General features: G+C 41.1%; 1 protein-coding gene across 1 annotated transcript in view; it reads left to right on the top strand.

Moving 5' to 3' along the window:
• The window catches only part of CSRNP2 (cysteine and serine rich nuclear protein 2), a 66415-nt gene extending 43498 nt beyond the window's left edge, over window positions 1–22917 (top strand). The window contains exons 2-5 of the mRNA XM_088465939.1: window positions 3604–3778; window positions 6060–6319; window positions 12867–13163; window positions 13552–22917. Of these exons, the coding sequence (XP_088322065.1) occupies window positions 3619–3778; window positions 6060–6319; window positions 12867–13163; window positions 13552–14388 (1554 nt within the window). The 5' untranslated portion in view covers window positions 3604–3618 and the 3' untranslated portion in view covers window positions 14389–22917. The remainder of the gene's footprint in view (window positions 1–3603; window positions 3779–6059; window positions 6320–12866; window positions 13164–13551) is intronic.
• Window positions 22918–24003: the final 1086 nt, after the last annotated feature.

The raw sequence follows: 24003 nt of genomic DNA, 5'->3' as shown, positions 1-24003 counted from the left end.
TATGTGGTTCAGGGTTATCCTGTTAATATTGGTGATAGCAAATTGCTGCCATTCTGATAATTGAATTGCCCAGTGTTTTTTTTTTTTTTTTGCTTTTGTCTTTTCTCCCAAACTGGTGAAGATTCAGGTTAGTATTTCCCAGGCTATATAGTTGCTGGAATGAAGTAGTCTGGTGACACAAGTTCTAGGAAGAAGTGCAGAAATATACTAGCAATGACAGAAGGAGAACTTCCTGTTTCCAGGAAAAAAGAAAGAAAGTTACCAGTACAGGTTGAGGCTCCCATGTCCAAATATTCCGAAATACAAAATATTTTTAGCATGACAGATAGTGAAACCTTTGCTTTTTGATGGTTCAATGTAACAAACTTTGTTTAAGGCATACAATTATTCAAAATATTGTATAAATTGCCTTCAGGCTGTGTGTATAAGGTGTATATGAAACATAAATACATTTCATGTATGTACACAAACTTTGTTTGAGCCACAAAATTATTGAAAATATTGTATACAATTATCTGCAGGCTGTGTGTATAAGGTGTATATAAAACATAAATGCATTCTGTGTTTAGATTTTGGCCTCTTCCTAAGACATTTCAAAATGATATGCAAATATTCCAAAATACAGAATATTCCGATATCCAAAATACCCCTGGTCCCAAGCATTTTGGATATGGGAGACTCAACCTGTACTGGAAATTGAAAACAAGGCTGTGGACAGAATTTTATTTATTTATTAGTTATTACAAGTTATTTATATAGCGCGCATATATATGGTGCGAGCTTTGAATGTCTCTAACAGTAGAAATTGGTTAATAAAGGCTGCTTTCCGTGTCCGTCAGTGGGAGTACTGACAGGAAGACAGCCATGTGTAGTAAATCATCTCCCATTTTCACACCCATTTCATTTATCTCCTGTACTGAAACTCTGTGGAAAACGCAGAGTTTCTAGAGGGGGGTTTCCAAATGCTAAGGGCATAATTAGCACTTAACCAGCTTTTAATATGCATCATACTAAGTGTATTGTGTGTAATAATTCCAGCATATACAAGACCAGCGATCACAGTATGCCATTAGATGAAGCAGTAGGGATATGCTGCCTGAGCTGAATGTTTTCTGGGCACATTACACGGCATTTAGGGGTGGAGCTGGGGACGTGGCCATTCAATTGCGTCATCTTGTCCCCACCCCAACTGCACAATGACGATCTTTCCGGCATTGTGAAGCAGGGTCATGATGGCGCGATTCAGCACGAATCGCGTCATCTGCCCCCCCCGCTGCGGGTGTTTGTGGCTGCATTTCCGGGGAAGGGGGGTAGGAGGGGCTGGGAGGATTGCCTACTTTTCCGAGGGGGTGGGAGCGGTACACTATTTTAGGGAGGCTCCTGGACATATGTACATATTGGTCTCCTTATGCACTGTGGGTAGTGTATTGTTATTATACAGTATTAATAATTAACCCTATTGATCTATAGCAGTGCACCCCTAACAGTGCATGTTTTCCAGATCTCATAGTTGGTGCACAGGTGTATTTATTACTTGCTGACATGTTAAAACATCCAGAGGTGGTGCTAATTATTTCATTTGTAATACTGAGAAGAATATGCAGCACTAGTAAGATTCTATTATATTACTATTTTTATTGTGGGCGGGGGTGGGGGGGTTTCTAGGTAACGGGAACCCACTCCTGCGTTTTCCTATGGAAACTTACACACACACGTCCTGGAGGCAGTTCCCAACAAGAAGATAATGGGGCACCATTATAGTAGCACCCCGGAACAGCAATAGGTGCTGCTATATAACCAAAGAAAAATACATAAGGGTCTTCATCACAAGACAGTAAACAAATTGTTTTGATAAGATCCAATGCTGATATTCCTTTTGGAAAACTGCTCCCGGTAGAATAGGCTACCCTCCCAAATCATTATCCTCTTTCTAGTGAAGTGGGCGGGACGGCCTTATAGACTGGTTCTGCTGCTCCAGGATGCAATTTTTATTAATTAATTTTTACCTATATAGCGCCAGCATATTCTGTTGAGCTTTACCGTTGGGAACAATTGATAATAAAACAGTAACCAAATAAGACTGGGTAATAACAGACACAAAAGGAAGAGGGCCTTCTCTTGCCTTTACCTTCTTTTTGTTTGTTTTTTAATACTTCCAGTATTTTTTTATAACCTTCTGCATACCCCTGCCTCATTCCGAAAAATCGGCCATCCCTGTACCATGGAGCTGTTTGTCACAACGCGTTTCGTCCGTATCCTGGACTTCTTCAAGGAATAATATCCTTGAAGTCCAGGATACGGACGAAACGCATTGGAGGCTCCTATTCTCTTTCCATTCATGAACTTGCCATTTTTTATCAGATAAGCTACGATTTTTATCCCTATTCTGATAAATTTACAGATATATATATATATTTATACATATGCACACACACATATTTTGTCCATGGTTTTATGTCTTTTATCCTTCATGTGGGAGGATATTATTGTTGTATCTGGTTAAAATTAATTTATGTAATTTTAAATGAACTTTTTGCACTTTCATTAATTTGCACTTTAAATTATTTATGCACTGTTGCACATTTTTATGGAATATTATTGCCATAATTTAGTCACTGATTCTTGAAGGATCTTTGCAGTAGCCTTTAGTTGTACAGACCGTTCTCATTCTAAAGGTTATATATTATATACTAATAAGTTCATATGTATTTTGAGGATGATGGTAATTTAATATTGCTATCCTTGCATTAGCACTTTAGTTGCACAAAACCACTTTACATTTTTAGGTTTATATGAATACTAAGTTCGTTAGTATTTTACATTGTTATATAAGCACGGGAGGCGCTCTATGCCAGCTCTTGCATTTTTTATTTGTTTGTATATGTAACAGATCACCACTGGTACATTATTTTGCTGGTTGAGCTGACACTTATATGTTTTTGGGGGTGCATGATAACTGTTTCACATTATTATAATTTTTTTTAGTGTGAGATAAAAGACACACATTTGAGAAAACATTACATAGAGGGACTGGTACCCAATTGGTGCTGCAATCTTCTGTTATATATATATATATATATATATATATATATATATATATTTATATATTTTTGTATAGCAAAGCCGCACTCCCCTCAAACAATATCCATGAACAGCTGCTGGGGTGTCCACCCAGGTTGGTGTCCAAACGAACTCCACAAGTATTATATGTAAATAATAGGGGCACTCGCCAGAACTTCAAAAAAAAAGTTAAAAGAATCCAAGCATTTTTTTCGTCACATCACCTCAAATAAACTCGACGTTTCGGTCAAAATAAGACCTTTTCAAGAGGCACGGCATTTCAACAGGAACAAGATACATACAGCCAACACCCAGTGTGTGTCCATACATATACTCTGTGTGTGTGTGTATGTGTGTGTGTGTATATATATATATATATATATATATATATAGTTACACATGCACCTACTGTATATGTAATGCATTGACTTTGGTGCTTTTATCGCTCAGTATCTTAAACCTTTTAATAAAATATTGTGAACAATGTTATTCTGATGTAAAATAATATCGGTGTACGTCCTTCTCCAATTTATTTTTTGGCAGGCCACCCTGAAACAAATGGATGCTGTGACGAGCAGAAGCCTGAAAAGAAGATTTGAAGAGGTGGACGTGGGCTCACCAATTTCTACATCCAAAGATTCTGATGATGAGATCTCAAATAGCGACAGTGCAGATAGCTGTGACAGCATTAATGCTCCCACCACCACTGAGCTCATCCGTAAGTTACCCTAGTGAACTTAGTATAAAAGGCCTTGTCATATTGCTATCATCATTTACCAAATGAGTGAAAATGTTCCCTACAACTTGTGTAATAAAATCCCTATAGTTCCTAAAGTCCAGCAGTCTCCATGATGGACATTACTGGTGTAACCTTATGTCCTCATCTGGATCATCTGGATCCATCCAATTGTATGATAAAGACGAAGGAAAAAAAGTACATATTTGGCTGCGGTTCCTAGACCCAACCAGCAGGTTGCACGCAGTTGCATAAGATGCTAATTGTTGGTAACTTTGTTGAGGAACCAAGGGGCTGTCATTAAGGTGTTAGTTTAAGTTGAATTTATTTAAATTGTCAGCTAAAGTTATTTGCAGACAAAAGTGGGAGACCAGCATTTACTGTCCTCCCCTCACCCCCCAAATTTGTGGGTACCGCTACATTTTTTCTGATGGCCTTCGATATCGGCGATACAGCTGAGATGATATAGCTGAAAACCAACTTGTTTTGCTTTCAAAACTAATTGCCATTTTAAATCTAACGGCTATCTTGTCAAAAACGCTCCGTGCCCACAAATTGCAGGCTATTACATTTGGGCCATTGGGTCGGTACTGACTGGTATACGTGGTTGCTTGGTAACTAAGCAACAAGACTGAAGAGTGATGAATATGCTAAACACCATGTATCCGATGTAGCAAAGGCTTTGTAACTGTCAGGGGAACATTGAGTTTTGTATTCTAAAATGCACTTTGTTTAGAAAGTCCTTCATCAGGAATTCACGGTACGTTAAATTTTGTGCATCCGCTATAGACACACACTCTAGTGACCACAGTCTGGGTCAGTGTCTTTGTGCTCTCCTGCTCTGGAGTGAAGTACCCTGTTGGTTCTAAAGTTAATCTGTCACTGCCATAATATGTTTACAGATACTGACAGAACGCAGGTGAGGGCTCCAAAACAATGAGGCTTGCTTATGTGGGCGCATTATAATTTTGCCTAGCAGACATGGACCATAGTTTAATTTTTTCCTTCGGTTGATCCCACAACTGTGTTGGCTAGTAATAGTAGAATAAATAGTATTTATGATTAACATTGGTGCTTAAGAATCCCAAGTATTATTATTATTAATTCTATGTGTAATGATTTGCCAGGTGGGTTTTGGTTGAGTATTTCTCCATTAAGACGATCTGTCTGGTAATCTTTTGTCAGCCGTCCAGCTAAGCATCTCCCCTCAGCCTCGTGGGGGGAAACTACAAACCTGTGTCTCTGCACATATAAAGAAAAACGGCAGTGTTCGTAAAGTGCAAGTGTACTCGTGTACAGTTACCAGTGTGTAGCTGAGTGTACCGCAGGCCATCTCCTTTTCCTGAATAATGAGTTTATTTGCACGTCACTTAGGTACATGTGGCAGTTGTTTTACTTGGCTTAAGAGCTGACACTCTTGCATTGTGGGATTGTTAATCTTTCTCACTTCTCTGCCTCTATACAGTTACACCAGCGTACTCACACCCCTTCAGGTAACTTTTTACCTCAGTTTGTCCTTAGCTACATTTGAGGTACTATCAATTCCAATCTTGAACCTCCTGGGTGCCTCTCAGAGTAAGCACCTATGATCACAACACTTCATTCGTATGCAGGACAGGTTAGCAGCACTTGGTTTTGACAATCCTGGCTCTCGCAACATCACAGCAGTTCTCTCTGAGTTCCGGAACCTCCCTCTCAGATAATGAACACACTCGAATGTTAGCAGCAAGCACCACTGACCGAACTCTGACCTATATGACAGTCTGGTTCACTCGATCAGGTGAGAGTTATAGGGGGTGTAGCTTACACTGTGAGGTATCACTCTGAATTCAAATTCCCATGGGACGTATCAGTCACCCTGTTAAATATTCGGGTCTTACACTGTCTACACAATTGCCTTAAGGCTGCACACCCGACACCCCACACGTGTAACATAGGTTTTGTTATTAACTTGATTATGCCTCGGTGGAGTTATACATGTAATTGCCAATTTGCTATTGTGTAAAATTTTCTCTTGGGTTTCTGGGCTGTACGTTTTAAAGCGCTTGCTTGTTTTGTTTTTTGTTACTGATTTTGCATTTTCTGAGAACATTCACCATTGAGTCTTAATTTCTTTTTTGGCAATGTAGTCAACCTTAATTAGTCTTTCTTAATGTGTAATTTAGGGCTAGGGTTTGATTAAGTAGAATATTTCTGGTAAATTAATTCAGTGTTCACAAATAATTAGTATTCCTAATATTGCTTTGACTTCTCTTTTATTTAGCAACATCGATCCTGAAGCGACAAAAACTCTTGAGACAAAAGAATGTGCGCTTCGACCAGGTGACTGTGTATTACTTCTCCCGCCGCCAAGGTTTCACCAGTGTGCCAAGCCAAGGGGGCAGCTCCTTGGGAATGGCCCAACACCACAACTCTGTTCGGAAGTACACACTTTGTGAGTTCGCCCAAGAGCAAGAGGTGACTCATCGAGAAATCTTACGCGAGCATTTGAAGGAAGAGAAGCTCCACACACGGAAAATGAAGGTGAATCCTTATTTGTCCCAGGGCTTACGTCAACAGCACCAAGGTTGCTATTTTGTGGGCTTGAACTAGGGATCCAGATAATTTAATTCACTAAAAACATGACTGGACACAAAATAAACTGTAACTTGTGGTGTTATTTTTGGGCTGTATTCTCGTGGATAAGAATCCAGCACTAAAAATGGCAGCATCACTGTGTAGGCGATTTGTTTAATTTTGCATTATTTCATTAAAAAGGCATACATCATATGTTTAGCTTATGGTTATTTACACATGGAGAAACCACTTATTGGTATGAGTAGAAGCCCTTAAGCTATAGGCTATGCCAAGACCAGTCTGATTTTTATTTTTTTTTTTCTCTTCAGTTTTACTCTTTTGAAAACACTGATGGTTTTGCTTTACCTGATGAAGTGTGAAAAATGACACAGTCCTTGTTTCCCATGGCTGTATGTTGTATTTTCTAAGTAAATGGAGAGATGTTTTAGGAAAGTTGGTGAATAAGTGGCATTAGGGCCGACTCCAGTAGAGCGGCCGCACAGGGGGCACCACCCCATAAGGGGCACAGTGCAACTGCTGAACTTCTGGCCTGGGCCGCGCTGGGCTCATTTTCCGGATCAGAATTGGCCCAGCCAGGCCGTGACCCATCTTTAACGCGTCTGCCAGACTCGTGGAGGTAACGCAGCCGTGCAGTGCACTGTGGACGAGGGGAAAGGAAGGCGGGCAGCAGCACAGCACAGTATAGGCAGCCAGTTGCTGACACCCTGCAGGATTTTTTGTTGCTCCAGTATGTTCCCCTCATCAAGGGAACGTTTTAAGTAGCTGTACTTGCAGTCTTCATAAGCCCGCCCCCATCAGATCTTTGAGTGAGGCAGCTCAACACTGCATGAAGCAGCCTTGTGTCCTTAGTTGGCTCATGTGAGGTAAGTATAGTAGTTTTTTGTGTCAACCGAAATGTGTGTGTGTTTTGTTTTTTTTCTGTGGGGGGGCCAATGTGCTTTTTTTTTTTTCCCTATGGGGGGGGGGGGGGCATATTTTCTTTATTTGAAGCCAGAAAGGAAGTTGTTGGGTCCCCATTGCCGGTAATGGCGAGAGCGATACGGTTCCCATCTACAGATGGCATAAGCGATAGTGACAAACATCGATAATCTTATTTTTGCACTGTTAAATATTGAAAGGAGGTGAGTGCTAAAGGGGTTAGGTCTAGTGGTTAAATGGGGCCCATACTTGGATTGGGGGGGGGGCTCCAAAAATAATTTCACAGGGTGCGAGTAGACCTGGGGCCAGCCCTGAGTGGCACCGAGTCCAACATGTCATCTGGGACATTTGTCAACACATTGACAAACAGAAAAAACAATTGTGGGAGCGCTAATTGGTTGATAACTACAGTACACATAAAAATTAAAAAGAGATTTTAACACACATTTATTGTCTCTATAACATAAAATACCTTAGTAGGTTAAATAAAATATGTATGAAAGGATGTACATCTAGTATGAATCAGCACATATAATCAAATACATAACATAAATTAATAAAAACAACAGCAGTATGTATAAAGATATATATAAATGTATGGGATACTAAAATATAAGAGTCCCTGAGTATGAAGGTATCAAACAGAGTAAATCTTCGTAGCTTGTGAGGTAACGAAAGAGTCTTAAGTGGAACTGTACATATATCATCCAACAATTGGAGACAATAGCGACTTGATTTGGATCATAAATGTCACAAATGTCTCATATGATGTGTAAAAAAAGGGGGAGCTTTCACAACCAAATAATGAAAGGTTGTGCTAGCTTACTCACTGGTTGAAGAAAAAATCTTTGGTAGCTGGTGGTGGGGAGCAGTAAGCTGTGTATCATTTGTGATATCCCGGCCGGGATTGACCACTTTGGTGGGTAGACGGGCAGTGCAGCTCGTGGTAATGCCGTAGCTTGTAGGTGGAGCGGCTGGGAAGAAAGTGTGCCGCTCTGAGAATAAGCAGTGTCCAACTGAATGGCAGAGCTCACTGGGGGTTACCTAAGTTCAGGTAAATATGCAGCCGTAGTGTTGAATCAGCATGTAGCTGTGCTGGATCGTGCGTGTGGGGAACGCCTCCGGAGACGGTCTCTCACTTGCCTGGCTGCCGTGGGATTGTGAAACATAGTACGTCTTGTTCATCAGATAGCAATAGGGAGCATCTAACGCGTTTCTCGGCTCTGGTATACTAGCCGTTTCCTCAGAGGTAACGGCCAGTATACCAGAGCCGAGAAACGCATCAGCAACCATGACTACAGTGTTCTAATGGTACATTGTGTTTGCTAAGTGCGTTAGAAGACTAATGGATGATTAGAAAACCCTTGTGCAATTATGTTAGCACAGCTGAAAATGGGTTCACTCGTTAGAGAAACTATAAAACTGGCCTTCCTTTGAGCTAGTTGAGTATTTGGAGCATCACATTTGTGGGTTTGATTATACTCTCGAAATGGCCAGAAAAAGAGAACTTTAATGTGAAACTCGACAGTCTATTCTTGTTCTTCGAAATGAAGGCTATTCCATGCGAGAAGTTGCCAAGAAACTTAATATTTCCTACAACAGTGTGTACTACTCCCTTCAGAGAACAGCACAGGCTCTAACCAGAGTAAAGAGAGAAGTGGGAGGCCCCGGTGCACAACTGTGCGAGAAGACAAGTACATTAGAGTCTATAGTTTCAGAAATAGGCGTTTCACAAGTCCTCAACTGGCATCTTCATTAAATAGTACCCACAAAATACCAGTGTCAACGTCTACAGTGAAGAGATGACCCTGGGATGCTGGCTTTCAAGGCAGAGTGGCCAAGAAAAAGCCATATCTGAGACTGGCCAATAAAAGGAAAAGATTAATATGGGCAAAAGAACACAGACATTGGACAGAGGAAGATTGGAAAAAAGCGTTATGGACAGATGAATCGAAGTTTGAGGTGTTTGGATCACACAGAAGAACATTTTGTGAGACGCAGAACAAGTGAGAAGATGCTGGAAGAGTGCCTGACGCCATCTATCAAGCATGGTGGAGGTAATGTGATGGTCTGGGGCTGCTTTGGTGCTGGTAAAGTGGGAGATTTGTACAAGGTAAAAGGGATTTTGAATAAGGAAGGCTATCACTCCATTTTGCAACGCCATGCCATACCCTGTGGACAGCGCTTGATTGGAGCCAATTTCCACCTCCAACAGGACAATGACCCTAGTGATCGCGTTGAGTGAAAAAAATTGGGGTCCTACTCCACTGTTTTTGGGTCCCATCACATATTATGGGGGTTGAGGGCAGGAAGCAGTTGGGATAGAGCTGGGGCAAGAGGGGAGTTAGGGCAGGCAGTGCTGGGGGTAGGGAGGGGTAAGCACAACCAGCAGTTGCGACAGTGGTGGGGGCAAGGAGGGGGCTAGGGTCAGGTAGGAAGGGGTAAAAGGTGGATAGCAGCTGTGGCAGTACTGGGGGCAAAGAAGAAGTTAGGGGCAGGCAGTACTAAGGGTAGAGAGGGGACAAGGGTAGATGGCTGGGATAGCGTTGGGGGCAAAGGGGAGGTTAGGGACAGGCAGTGCTAGGGGCAGGGTGTTTATGCTGTGGAACTGCAAAGTAATTTTCAGTATCCGTCCCGACAGCTGCACACTACCACTAAGGTGATTTACAGTAAGGAAAATCCAGTATCTCTGCCTATAGTGATGTGTATTTAGTATTGAAATAAACACAGTATGGGGGTAACCTATGGCCTGTGGGCGATTTCAAAGATTGTCTGGGGTTTTGATTAGTATTAGATGGCCACTATGGACCAGGACATCTGTGTAGTGAGCACTGACTAAGGACACTAAATACAGTGGCAGCTGGATGATGGAGTGCTAGCTCTGTAGCTCACAGCAGGTATAGGTGTCTCAGAGGAATGATCGCATAATATTTATTGCTCTGAAAAAAATGCTTTATATGAATAATACAGATGCCCTGTGGTGGGATTATTACCCTGCGATAAATATATTCCATATAATCTTTAATCCTCTGGGGAGGAGGGGGAGCCACTGAGCAGAGGTGGGAGATTCAGTAGAGAAGAGGCACAGGGAGAGTCCGAGGGAGCGGGGAGTGGAAGCTGCAGAAGGTGCCAGCGGATGCGGGGATTCTGGGAGCTGTAGTTCTCACGTCCTCCAGCCAGCTGGACTGTGTCCAACAGGGGAGGAGACTTTTCCAGCAGCGGTGATGATTGGCTGCTGCGGCACTGCACACCCGCTGAGTTTTAAAAACTGGGTCCCCAACTTCCTGTAGCGTGTAAAAACGCGCTATAGCGCGTATTTTGCGGACCCTGGACCCAAAGCACACCTCCAAATTATGCAGGAACTATTTAGGGAAGAAGCAGGCAGCTGGTATTCTGTCTGTAATGGAATGGCCAGCGCAGTCACCAGATCTCAACCCCATTGAGCTGTTGTGGGAGCAGCTTGACCGTATGGTACGCAAGAAGTGCCCATCAAGCCAATCCAACTTGTAGGAGGTGCTTCAGGAAGCGTGGGGTGAGATTTCTTCAGATTACCTCAACAAATTAACAGCTAGAATGCCAAAGGTCTGCAATTCTGTAATTGCTGCAAAAGGAGCATTCTTTGACGAAAGCAAAGTTTCAAGGACAAAATTATTTCAAATAAAAATCATCATTATGTCTAACCTTGCCAATGTCTTGACTATATGTTCTATTAATTTTGCAACTCATTTGATAAATACAAGTCAGTTTTCATGTAAAATGAAACTTTTGAACAGTAGAGTGTGTGTGTGTGTGTGTGTGTGTGTGTGCATGTGCATATATATATATAAATGTATGTGTGTGTGCGCATATATGCATATAGAATCTTCTCAAGCTATGGAAAGATTTTTTTTTTTTTTGTCTTTCTCTCTTCCTGGACAGTTACTTCTACCCCACCCCATTGTGTCCCCCCTCCATGCTGGCATCTACATTTCAGTGCCGCAGGTTGCCAAGCCAGATGTGTATCCATACACTTGCATCATGCACCTTCACAGCCTCCCTTGTTTCCCCAAGGAGTGCATGATGAAACCTCCCTATGGAGATTCATATAAACATCCTAGTACATTATAATGGCCTATTATTTCGAATAATGAATGCATTGATTGAGCTTTAGTTCTGCCTGAAGATCAGTAGCTATCTCCACACTTGCTCAAGAACAATTTTAATTAATAAAGTAAGTCTGTTTAAATCCAGGCATCTGTACAACCTGTGGCTCTCCAGGTGTTTGAAACTACAAGTCCCAGCATACCCAGGGATAAAGCAACCAAAGAGTTTTTTTAAGGCTAAAAAGTGGAATGTTATGCAATGGCCAAGTCAATCCCCTGACCTGAATCCGATTGCATTTCACTTGATGAAAACATAACTGAAGGGAAAATGCCCCAAGAACAAGCAGGAACTGAAGACATTTGCAGTAGAGGCCTGGCAGAGCATCACCAGGGATAAAACCCAGTGTCTGGTGATGTCTATGCGTTCCAGACTTCAGGCTGTAATTGCCTGCAAAGGATTTGCAACAAAGTATTAAAAAGTGAAAGTTAGATTTAGGATTGTTTAGTTTGTCCCATTACTTTTGGCCCCTTAAACAGTGGGAGGCACATATAGAAACCGTTGTAATTCCTACACCGTTCACCTGGTTTGGTAATTACGCTCAAATTAAATCTGAAAGTCTTCAGTTAAAGCACATCTTGTTTGTTTCATTTCAAAGCCATTGTGGTGGTGAATAGAAGCCAAAATATGAAAATTCTGTCAATGTCCCAATATTTATGCACCTGACTGTATATTAAAATATGGCATTTGACAGCAGTTTCTGTAAGAGAAGAGGTGTAACAATTGTGTTCATAGAAACATCTTACAATGAGCCACAATAGAGAAGAGATGTGTAACTCATTGAGAGAGCCATGGGTAGACCAAGCCATACAATGTGTAGTACCGATTAGTCTGTACTCTGCAGGGAATATGTACTGATCCAAGCACCAGCTCTGTCCCTTTCATGCTATTTATAATGATCAAACTGTGATCATTATAGGTCTCCAAGAATTGGTTTAAAATGAACTGTGGAGCTATTATAATATATATTATAAATATATTATATTATAAATATTGATTATTGAAAATATTTAATGAACCTATTGTAATGTTCAAACAAGGGCTAGCAACCTTTGGCCCAGGAGGGCAAGAATATATTAGTGGCCCTTAGTGCTGCAAACAATCTCAATATTAATAATAATAATATTATTATTATGATTTTTGTTACAAAGAAAATGACAGTAGCTACCAGTGATGCTTTGTTATCCGGGTCCTCCTGTGTAGTAGTAATGGCTATAGCAGTTTGTTTAGCTTTGTTGCAGAATCTGAAATCTTTCTTTGTATATAACGGTCATATCCTAGAAGTATCTTCATGTAGCCACATAACTGTACTTTCTGCATTCTAGTGCTGGTCATTGTAATATAAACAGTGTTCCCCTGCCCCCTTTGTCTGTTATTCCCTGATTGCACTTCAGTTCAAGTCTGTAAGTATTGTTTTTCTTTTCTCCTTGGACAGCTGACTAAAAACGGTACCGTAGAGTCTGAAGAAGCTGACGGCCTCACCTTGGAGGATGTATCAGATGAAGACATAGATGTAGACAATGTAGAAGTGGATGATTACTTCTTCCTTCAGCCATTGCCAACAAAGAGGCGCCGAGCTCTGCTTCGTGCAGCTGGTGTCCACCGTATAGATGCAGATGAGAAGCAGGAACTCCGAGCCATCCGTCTTTCCAGGGAGGAATGTGGGTGTGACTGTCGCCTCTTCTGTGATCCAGAAGCTTGTCCATGCAGTCAGGCTGGGATCAAGTGTCAGGTTGGTGATTGAAGAGGGTTTGTGTCTGTCCCTCTGGAATGTTAACTAGAAATAGTCCTAATAAATTGCTTCTATTTCACAATTCTCTTGATATGTTTTGTAAATAACCTAAGTGGATGATTCCTATCCCAGAAGTGCAGTTGAGAGCCCAGCATGCTTTATTTATGATCAGTGAGGTTTTAGTATAAGTGAGCATCTGGCATGTTCTTAGTATGTGTTTTAGAGGGGTTAGACTTTAGCCTTTTGTAGAACAATACTGGTATTTTAGTAAAGCAGATTATTTTGTTTCATTGATTGCTATTTGCTGCAAACAATCCTCTTTTTATACTTGTGTAGTCTCTTACTCACACTGTTCCTTCCTTTCTCTTATCTTTATTTTGACTTATAGGTGGATCGTATGTCTTTTCCATGTGGGTGTTCCCGAGATGGCTGCAGTAACATAGCAGGTCGCATAGAATTTAACCCTATCCGTGTAAGAACTCATTACCTCCATACTATCATGAAACTTGAGCTGGAAAATAAGCACCAGCAGCCACGCCCCCAAGCCCTTGAAGAGAAGCTCCCTCATGCCTCCCTTACCGCTCATCCACACCAGGAGACACAGGACTTCCATGAATTCATTGCTGAGAATTATCACTTGGAGAACGAGGCTGCTGTCCGACATCTGCAGAGTGCAGAGGAACGCCAAAGGCTACTTGATGAAGGCGATGAGGCCTCTAGTGGCTCTAGTCTCAGTCTGGACTCCAGTGTTGAAAGTCTAGAGGTCTGCCTTCTGGAGACGCCTATCTCTCTGCCGCCGTCCACCTGCCATTCATCCATCAGTCCTGGCTTGTTGTCTTCCGGCTCCTCTGTCCTCTGTTACACTGATGAGGATTCAGGAAGACCAGCTACGCCACCGGATTACACAGATGTAAATGTCTTTATTTATGATCACAACTCAACAGGCTTAGACACAGGGTCCGTAATGACCAAATCTGTTCACTCTAAGACCACAGAGCTGAGCGGTTCTATGAAGGTAGATGCAGACGGTTGCACAATGACCCCCTGTTCCAAAGAGGTTAACCCAGTGCCAGGGTCTGCTGGGAATTCCTCAGACTTGGCAATGCAGACTAAGCGGCCACTAGAAACCTCTGTAAGTGATGAGGGGAAGCTGCAGGAAAATCCTGCCAGCCAAACCTCCTGGCCAGGCCAGCATTTCTCTGCAGAGAGTTCATTGACCGTGTAATGTTATTGGCAAGTATTTTGCACAAGCCACTCCAACTTCCCCCTCCACTTATACAACTTCCTGTCCCTTCCTTCTATTACTGCCCTGTGCTCACCAGTGAGAGATATCTATTTATACATGCTTTGTCTTCATTCCCCAATGTCAAGTTTTGTTAGAGGGGCAAGAAAAAAAAAAAAAAAAGATCCTGGGTGTGAAAGAGGAAAAAAAACTAAGATGGTCCCTTTCTAGGTTTGTTATGGAAGAACAGTGATAACTTGAAATTTGTTTTGCAATTGACAGTTTGTACAAACCAATATAATCCTCCTGCTAACTTGTATTGGAGCACACTTGGCTTAGTAGGGAGTATGTTTACTATTTTGCTGGGTTTTGTTGCAATATTTTCCCCGTTTCTTACCGGGTGACCACTATGACGTAAAAAACACACCATTCAAACACTATAACTTTACTGACAACGACACAGCAGATGTAGATCTATGCTCAAATTCAAATGAATTTAAAGAGAAAAATGTTTGACAAGACCAATGTCTCACTAGGTGGCGATCTACCCTCTTTCCTGTGCATGATTTCTGACCTCCTTCAGATGGTTCCTGGCTGTCTGCTGCCCTGTGACATTGACAACCAATAGGAGCATAATTGGTATATTAGGGAAACATGCCAGGTAGTATGGTGCTATTAGGATTAGACGAATATTTCAAGTGTTTGGAGAGCGGAGCTGCCTTTATGTTTCTTTTTATAGTTTTAAATGACAGTGCAAAAGCACTTTAACTTCAAGACCTACAGGACTCTCCTCTACTGTAAAGCTGCTAATCTTTCAACCTGGACAATTGAAGGGGATAGGTGTAATTTTTTTCTGTGCTCTCACATGTGCTAGTCTTTCCCCCCTGATGGATTACGGCATCAATCTCAAGCACTGAGCCCATTTCATTAAGGGGATTGTGCACGTGTATAAACAAACAATATGTATAAGATTCATTTTTTAAGTAGGTTTTTAATTTGCATTATTGTGTTTTTTAAATTATGAAATCATCAGAGAGATGGGATAGAAGATATATTTATTTCCGAGTATAGATGATCATCCTGTTCGATTGTTATTTTAGCAAACTTTTTTAATAGCAGGTCGGCACTGCAGAGGTTTTTTTTTACTGTACTGCAGCTTAGGTTACTGTCTGGAGCCAATAGTTGGCAATATAAGATTGATCTGATCTGACAAGTCAATTCGTTTTTATTTGGCTAAAAAGGTGGTTGCCACCTACAGCTGAGATGGTGCAGAGCTTTGATCTTTGTTCAATTTATTTTAATTTTAATGCACAAAGATTATATTTGGTTATTTTTAGTTTATTGCAAATCCATAATTTCAATGCAGCCAGTGGTTTGATGCAAGGAGGAGTCTGTATATTGAAAATAAATAACTGCACTGGAGCAGTGTTGGAGGTGGGAGATTAAGTCATGCTAGGTTATCATACATGTAAGAGACTCTGAAGAACATATGAAAAATGCTCGTTCCAACGTAGATTGACTAGACCATCACTACAATAAGTTCTGCTTAGATGTTATTTCCCCCTGATTTGTAACTGCTTTTCATGCTTAGTGAAAATGATAGTTGTCTGTCTGTGACACATGTAAGAATCAACCCATGTAATTTACTGTGAATAGCCTAAGAGCCATGATGTTCTTAAGGTTCTTTAGACATGCCTAAGTTTGCATATTTTCCAATTCTACCCAGAATACAATTGGTGACCAACACATTTTAAAAGATTCCCATGTGTTATTTGTTTTTTATTTCATCAACATGGCGATCTGGAAAACATGCACTTTTGGGGTGATAGAGGGCACAATTAAGACCATTGGTACTAGACCCAGGTCCTCAAATATATTCGGCAATTATTGTGTTGAAAGATTTCTAATCATGCCCAGGAAAATCCTCTGCTTTTGGCAGTTAGTTGAGGACCGTGTTTAGAGGACCTGTTCCCTATCATTGCTGTCCATGTTTTTCATGGGTAGTGGCACATAAATACATGTTCATAAGATGGGTCACCACATCAGGGCCATAGCTAGGGTTGTGCGGCCGGTTGCCATCGCACAGGGCACCACAGGTCAGGGGGCGCTGTTTGGGCCTGTCAAATTTCTGTTTATTATCATTCTTGCTTGTAGCCTCCTCTTATTTCAATCCCAGCATCTCCTGGCCTCTCCTATCTATTCCCTGGCCCTTCCCCATGAAGCCATGGCCCTTTTTTGGGTGCATTATGTCCCTTTGAAAAATGAGGGGGGACCAATGCTCTTTCTGGCACAGGGCACCAAAAAGTCTAGTTACGGCTCTGCACCACATGCAAAGGTCTGTAGAGGTTTGGAGGGTGGTTGGGGCCACAAAAGAATACAATGTCCGTTGATTGAATATGGAACTACTTTTGTACTAGAATATTAGTAGAAAAGCAGAAAAAAAAATGGTGGAATTCTTGAACCTTTTGGTCTAAATTTGGCTAAAGCTGCATACACACGGGACTATCTGTTCAGCGATCTCCCTTGAATTTCCCGGTGTGTGGGATGAACGATATAGTTCATCCACACACCACCAATATCACCCGCGACCAACGACGATTCCCTCCTGCAGGCACTGATGGATATCGTCCAGGTTGGCCTGCATGCATGGACGATTATCAATATCATTATCGACCATGTGGGAACGCGCATCGTTGGTCGATAGTTGGCAGCATAAAAATGAACGATTTAACGATGAACGATATAGTTATCGTTCATATCATTCATTTAAATCGTACCGTGTGTTCGCTCCATAACTACAACCTACGAGAATTGTTGGGGTCCAATCCAGGACCGCCACATAGCTATCCGTCACAGCTCCCTTGCATTTAGTATAATGTTCCAATTCCCAAGTCATTCAAACATCTGTCAAAGCAGTTGCTGCCTGGTTCGTAGCAGCCGTATGTAATCCAATGGCTGACAAACAGCCAAAAATACTTCCTTTTTTTGCTATGGTGTAAAGTAGACCAGAAAAAAAATCTTTGAGCAAGACCTTTGAGTATCTTTTTGTGTGTCCAAGGAACATATTATAAGCTTCATTAGGTCATGTACCCACTTGGCATTTTACTAGTACATCAGAGATTCATGTTGGAATGCAAACGTGATTTCATGCGATTTAAACTGGAAACTGGTTTCCATTGTCCTATCTATTTATGAGTTAAAAGCATATAAAATTCTAGTGGGTATGAGCCATTGCAGTTTTTGTAGAATGCCATTTTCATTTTATTCTGAGTAGGGAAGGCAATAGAAATGAAACGTGAGAGACCACATGATGCAGACTGCATGATCTTCTCTGATCTCCGATGTGCTGCTGCTGCTAGTACTGCGTGACTGCCTTGCGTTGTGTGGTGAGGTCACATGATGTGGTATTGCGCTGCTCTGGGCAATGATACAATGAAGTTTAGTCTTCTATACTACGGCCTGCCTAGGTGGGGGGGGCCACATGCGGCGCTAGTGCCAGCTGCCTTCCGACTTTGGTGTTCAGGTTCGCAAATAAGCACTACAGACATGCCACCATCAATATATTTGTAGTATTCCTCATTTTTCACAGTTGTGGCCATTAAAATGCTTACTACACTGACGCACAGAAAAAAAAAAGGACCTTTAGTTGACCTCCCCTGATGAAGTCGGTAACCTAATATACATAATCTGTAGTTTCTTCTAATATCAATTGCTTGATTAATTTAGTGTATTTACATAAGTGGGGCAATTTAATATCATTGGCTACAATGCCTTCCATTCAGTGCAGCGAGCAGCTTCCTGGCCCTGTGTGATTATAGAGAATGGTATTGTGGAGATTACACTCTTAAGAACATTTACGCATTTTTATTTTTTTTTACATTTCGTAAATTTTAAAGTTCCCTAATGCACTTGTGCACTAATATAGATGACCGTTTTTTCACATGAATGAAATGACAACAACCTCTATATTTCATGCAACAGATTGGCATTAGGAAGTCTACTTTTGTCCAAGCAGTCACTTCTCTTGTATACTTTATAGGATGGGAGATTTACATTATGATATGTCTTATGTGCTAATGTTTCCACAATTGTTGGTTATTGATGAAGCTTGTGACTAAAAATGCATCTTGTATCCCCTCATAAAAATGAAATTAATGTTGATGAAATATAGAAAAAGAGTAAATTGTGTGTGTAAAAATAAAGAACTGATGTAATCACATTGGGCTGGATTCGGAAGTGAGCGCTAATGCATATGCGCACCTGCGATTTCTGATTCGCTGCTGCTGAAATGGCAAAGGAAAAGAAATGTAAAAACTATTTGCATGATATGTCCTGAATAGTGCTGCTCTAGGCATCGTCCTTATTGGCCTATATGGGGAACCGCTCTGTCTGTCTGTGGAGGCCATTTATTTTCTGTATTTCAGTTATGTCTCCCATATTGTACCAAATGGATAACTTTCAATACCAACTCAAAACTACACCTCATAAATACTAATTAGATCTGTTTAGAGCACTTTAGGGTATATAAAGGAGTATTGTATTGAAGTATTTTAAAACAACACTTTTTGCATTTGTAGTTCATTGTGTATTTAATCAGTGCTGTTTGACTTTAGTAAGAGAGACTCTGGAAACCGGTCACCAATGCCTACTGTACTCAAATTTATAGGTATAGTAGTCCAATGGTATTAATGCACCTTTTTGCTCATGTTTAATAAAACATGGGTACTCCCTGCCCAGATGTTTGCTCCAAAGTTATTACATGGTAAAGTCAGTGATTTGGTCATTGTGGCACTGTTCCATTAGGACTGTTCAATTTATTTATTATACATTTCATAAACGGTACTTGGTAGGCAGAGCTTAGTTAGTGTGGTGTTTTTGTAGATTGCACAGTAAATACTCATTTTCTATAATGATAAAATTACACGGTCCAGAGAATAAGATAAATACTGATATTTGCATTTCACATACAGATTAAGAGTATTTGTGTTGAACATTTGGTCAATATGAAAAACTAGGGACCGTTCCAGGGACTAAACCTCCATGAACTAAATCTAAACATGGAAGTGTCTCAGGTCTTCTAACTGTCCTATATAGTAAGTTAATATCCTAACAGAAACAATGTATGTTCACATTTATGGCCCGATGTCTGGAAAGTGATATAGTGGAGACTGATAAAGTACCAACCAATCAGCTCCTAACTGTAATTTTTCAAGCACAGTCTGTAACATGACAGGCGCTGATTGGTCGTTTACCACTCTCCACTTTATCACTTTCCAGCGCTTAATACGTCTGCCTCTTAGTGTTCTATTTACTAGCCAGCAGTCTGTCAAAGCCACTAATTATGGGCGTCTTTGACCAATTGACTTCTATTGCTATTTTAAATCTATCGGTCAAAGACGCTGATGATCAGCAGCTTTGACAACCCACTAGTTAGTAAATGTACCCCTTAGTGCACTGTTTCCCAAACCTGGTCCTCATGGCCTACTCACAGTCCAGGTACTAAGGATATCCATGCATAACACAGGTTGCTTAATTATTACCTCAATTTGATTTACCCACCTGTGCTGAAGCACAGCTATCCCTAATGCCTGGACTGTGAGGGGGCCTCAAAGTTTGGGAAACGCTATCTTTGCCATAGTCAGTAGTGGGGTGCTCATCCTGTATATCAGAGGTTCCCAAATGCCGTCCTCAGTTCAGGTTTTTGAGAGATCCATGGTTGAGCACAGGTGACTTAATTAGTACCTCAGTCAATTTGATTTGACCACCTGTGTTCAATGAATATCTCTAAAACCTGAGCTGTTGGGGAGTCTTGAGGACCGCGTTTGGGAACCTCTACTGTATATTAATTTGCTCAATTGGTAAACCCAAGCAACACTGAAGTACTTATGTACAAAATGCCTTTTGTTCTAAAAATTTGAAAACTATGGTAGATGGGTATTAATAAATGCAGAAGCAGATTGTCAGAGCATGCTACCACCTTCTGCCCCGACTTCATCATAGATGTCAACTTAGAATGATTTCCCAGCACACTTTGCAGCTGTACCAGTGCATATGAGCATAGTACTATCTCGCTGAGCCTAGGATCCCTTTTTCCATCCACCACCCCCTGAATTTTATTAGAACATTCTATAATTGCATTTTAAATACTGCTCTTTAATAAATATTACCTTAGAGACCCTAAAGAATAGAAATTCCATCTATGATGGCACAAAATAAAGTTATGGTAATCAGCAAATTAGTAATGCACTTTACCTTACCAACTAACCTAGTCCCTTTGTATTGATATGGTGTTATGAAAAACAAAATGCTGCTTTTATTTACCATTTCTCTGGGTGTTTCTTTTTTTTTTCTCTGACCATTAGCAAGTGGTGCTCGCTGAGGAGACTTTAGTAGCTTGGTCCACTACAGGACAGCGTCCATGTTCGAAAGAGCTGTTAAATATTTGTTTATTGCTAGATAAAAAGGTGAGAGAATTGCCAGGACATGTTATATGAATGTCCAGACATCAGACAAACTATGGAAATGTTTTCCTATAGTTATGCAAATTTAGACTTGTACATAAGGAACAATGTTTTCCCTAATGTGAATGTTTAGTCTGAAGTGAGAATTTCTCAACAATTACCCAGCAGCTGTAGAACACCGGCAGTCGTGGTTCTCTTGCTTTTTCATAGGCTACTGTGAATGTCTAATGGAGCCCTGTTAGTTTTTGCTCTAGATGTTACTTGCAGTTACCAAGACTAGCATTTGCATGAGTGGGGTTTAAAGTTGTAAATTACCCCCTCACACAAAGTCCGTGAATATGCCACTCAAAGCCAGCAATGAAAATATCGGAGCTCCTGTTTTATAGATCTGATAAATGTAACCAAACCATTTGGCTCTCTTTATAAGATTTGGTAAGTTGGACATTAGTAGAACTCCTTTTTGGGTGTACTGTAATATCTGCTTTGAACCAAGTGTGATAAGTAACATTTTTGCTATAAGTCCGCCAAATTGGTAACATGAGTTGGTACATTAGTTTTCTTAATATGGCCTATTGTAACCCCCTAGAACTGACACTTAAACCAGCTTATTTTATAATAGAAAAAAAATATATAAAGTGTGGTGACCTATAGCAATCAGTTGTCTCAACAGTAGAGTGCTAAAAGCCGATATCTGGTTGCCATGGGTTACAGCATATATTGCTCATTTCTCCATATTAATAATCTGGAAACAATAGTGCTTGGTTAACGCTACCCATTACCTCTCAGCTGCAGAAATACCCTTGATACTTATTTGGCAGGCTTGAGTGGATCCATTTTGTGCATTGTTTCTAAATGGGAAGAAGTAGCAGGTAGAAATATGTATCAGCTAGTAGTAATATCAGTAGTCTGACGTAGTTGATATGAAATAGTTTCAAAGAAAACAAATAATGTCATACCTCTGGCAGGGACCCTTAAAGCAGGTGAGACCCTTATTCCAGATCAGAGGTTAGGGACTATGTTTGTGGAGCTACAAGTTCTCAGTGTTTGAACGGGTGACATATTTATTTCCACCAACTTCCATACCTGCCCTCTTGTTACGGGCACAAAATATGTCCAACATCCAAACCTGGCCAAACACTTATTCCCGAATCCTCCTCACTTTGTTGGCTGGCGCCTCCTTCTCCAGGTTCTCGGTGGTCTGTGATGCACTATGTGCCCAAACTATACTTGAAATAGCTGTTACTAAAATAAAGTGTTTCTATATTTAAAACTATGGGGTGTACTTGTTTTGTTAAAATTATTTTTTAAAGTGCCCACCTGGATCATTAGAATTTCCAGTGTTGCATCGTCAAAGGGGTTGTGCAAGAAACTTAAACTGTATAGACTTATGTATTGCTAGAACAAGGTGCAATATTTATTTGTGCATTATTCGTGAGACAGCAATGCTTTGTTTGTGCTATATGACCACACTATGCTGATAGAAATGGTGCTGTATGCTCCGAGCTTGGAGAAGAATGGAAAGACAGGGTGGTCTGATGTGTATAAATTATGTCCATAGAATTTCAAAAATCCATACTTACCTGCTTATCTGATTTCTATATTTTAGTGTTTTTGCATTTTCTTTTTTAATTCCTTGTTCATTACCGAGCGGGTGTTTGCATTCTGCTGACTCTGGATGGAGTGACATGCTTAATGATGTGTTCCATCAGCTGGAGAACCTCAGAACACCCGTGTTTCACACGTATACCATGTAGCCACCTTGTGGGCAATTGTAATTAAATGCATCTTGCATAAACCTTCATTAAGTTTACATGTCACAGCGCTTTCCTTTTGTAGTGTTCGCTTAATCTTATTCCCCAGCTCTCGTTTACCAATGTAACTCATTAATCACCTCTCTAACCTGCTTCCTTTATGATACTGTACAAAAATGTCTAATTTCAGTGTAAAATCCAAGCTTGACATTTTTCTTTTCTTAACCCCAGCATTCTTGTTTTGCGTTTCTAGAATTTCTGAATTGTGACAATTCTGTATTTAAGAGAATATTTAAATGTAAAAATAAATGAAACTATGCTCAAACTACAGCATATCTGACTATTGTTCTTTCACTGGGACTGGAGTGTGAACTGGGGGACCTTCGGATTAGCACAATAAATACTTCAGGCTGTTGTGAAACTGGTTTAGGAGGTTTGTGTGCCATAGAGGTATGTGTCAAACCACGTAGACCATCCACTGAGCTTGTACCCATCGATGTACCTCCATGAGCTTAAACCTTTATTGGAAAATGTACAGCCAGTGTGACATTGTACATTATTTCCATAAGAAAAATGACCAGATGTATTCAATTGTGTTGCAGAATTTTTTATTTCACTTTTGATTGTAAACATTGCATTTGTGTAGGTAGACTGTAAATTCAGGGGTGGATCTAAAAGTATCCCCATTTTAAGATTTAATTTATAAAAAAAAAAAAAAAAAAACAAGGTACAAACGACAGTACTGGTTACCGTATATACTCGAGTATAAGTCGACCCGAATATAAGCTGAGGTACCTAATTTTACCACAAAAAAATGGGAAAACTTATTGACTAGAGTATAAGCCTAGGGTGGCAAATGCAGCAGCTGGTAGTGCCCCCAGTAGTAATCCCCCCTGGTAGTGCCCCCAGACGTAATCCCCCCCCCTGGTAGTGCCCCCAGACGTAATCCCCCCCCCTGGTAGTGCCCCCAGACGTAATCCCCCCCCCTGGTAGTGCCCCCAGACGTAATCCCCCCCCCTGGTAGTGCCCCAGACGTAATCCCCCCCCTGGTAATGCCCCCAGACGTAATCCCCCCCCTGGTAATGCCCCCAGAAGTAATCCCCCCCCTGGTAGTGCCCCCAGAAGTAATCCCCCCCTGGTAGTGCCCCCAGACGTAATCTTCCCCCTGGTAGTGCCCCCAGAAGTAATCCCCCCTGGTAGTGCCCCCAGAAGTAATCCCTCCTGGTAGTGCCCCCAGAAGTAATTCCCCCCCCCCCCCCCGGTACTGCCCCCAGTAGTAGCCCTCCAACCCCCCCCAGTAGAGAGAGACGTAATAAAAAAAAAAAAAAACACCTGAAACCCCGCTCCTGGTCCTGACGCTGCTACCGGCTCCCCCGGCCGCTTTGCATTATGGGAGAGACGTCGTC

Source organism: Taudactylus pleione, unplaced genomic scaffold, assembly GCF_031769625.1.
Source record: "Taudactylus pleione unplaced genomic scaffold, aTauple2 ptg000065l, whole genome shotgun sequence".
Taxonomy (NCBI): domain Eukaryota; kingdom Metazoa; phylum Chordata; class Amphibia; order Anura; family Myobatrachidae; genus Taudactylus; species Taudactylus pleione.
Note: the sequence above shows the minus strand (reverse complement) of the source record. Positions and strands in the feature narration are given on the sequence as shown.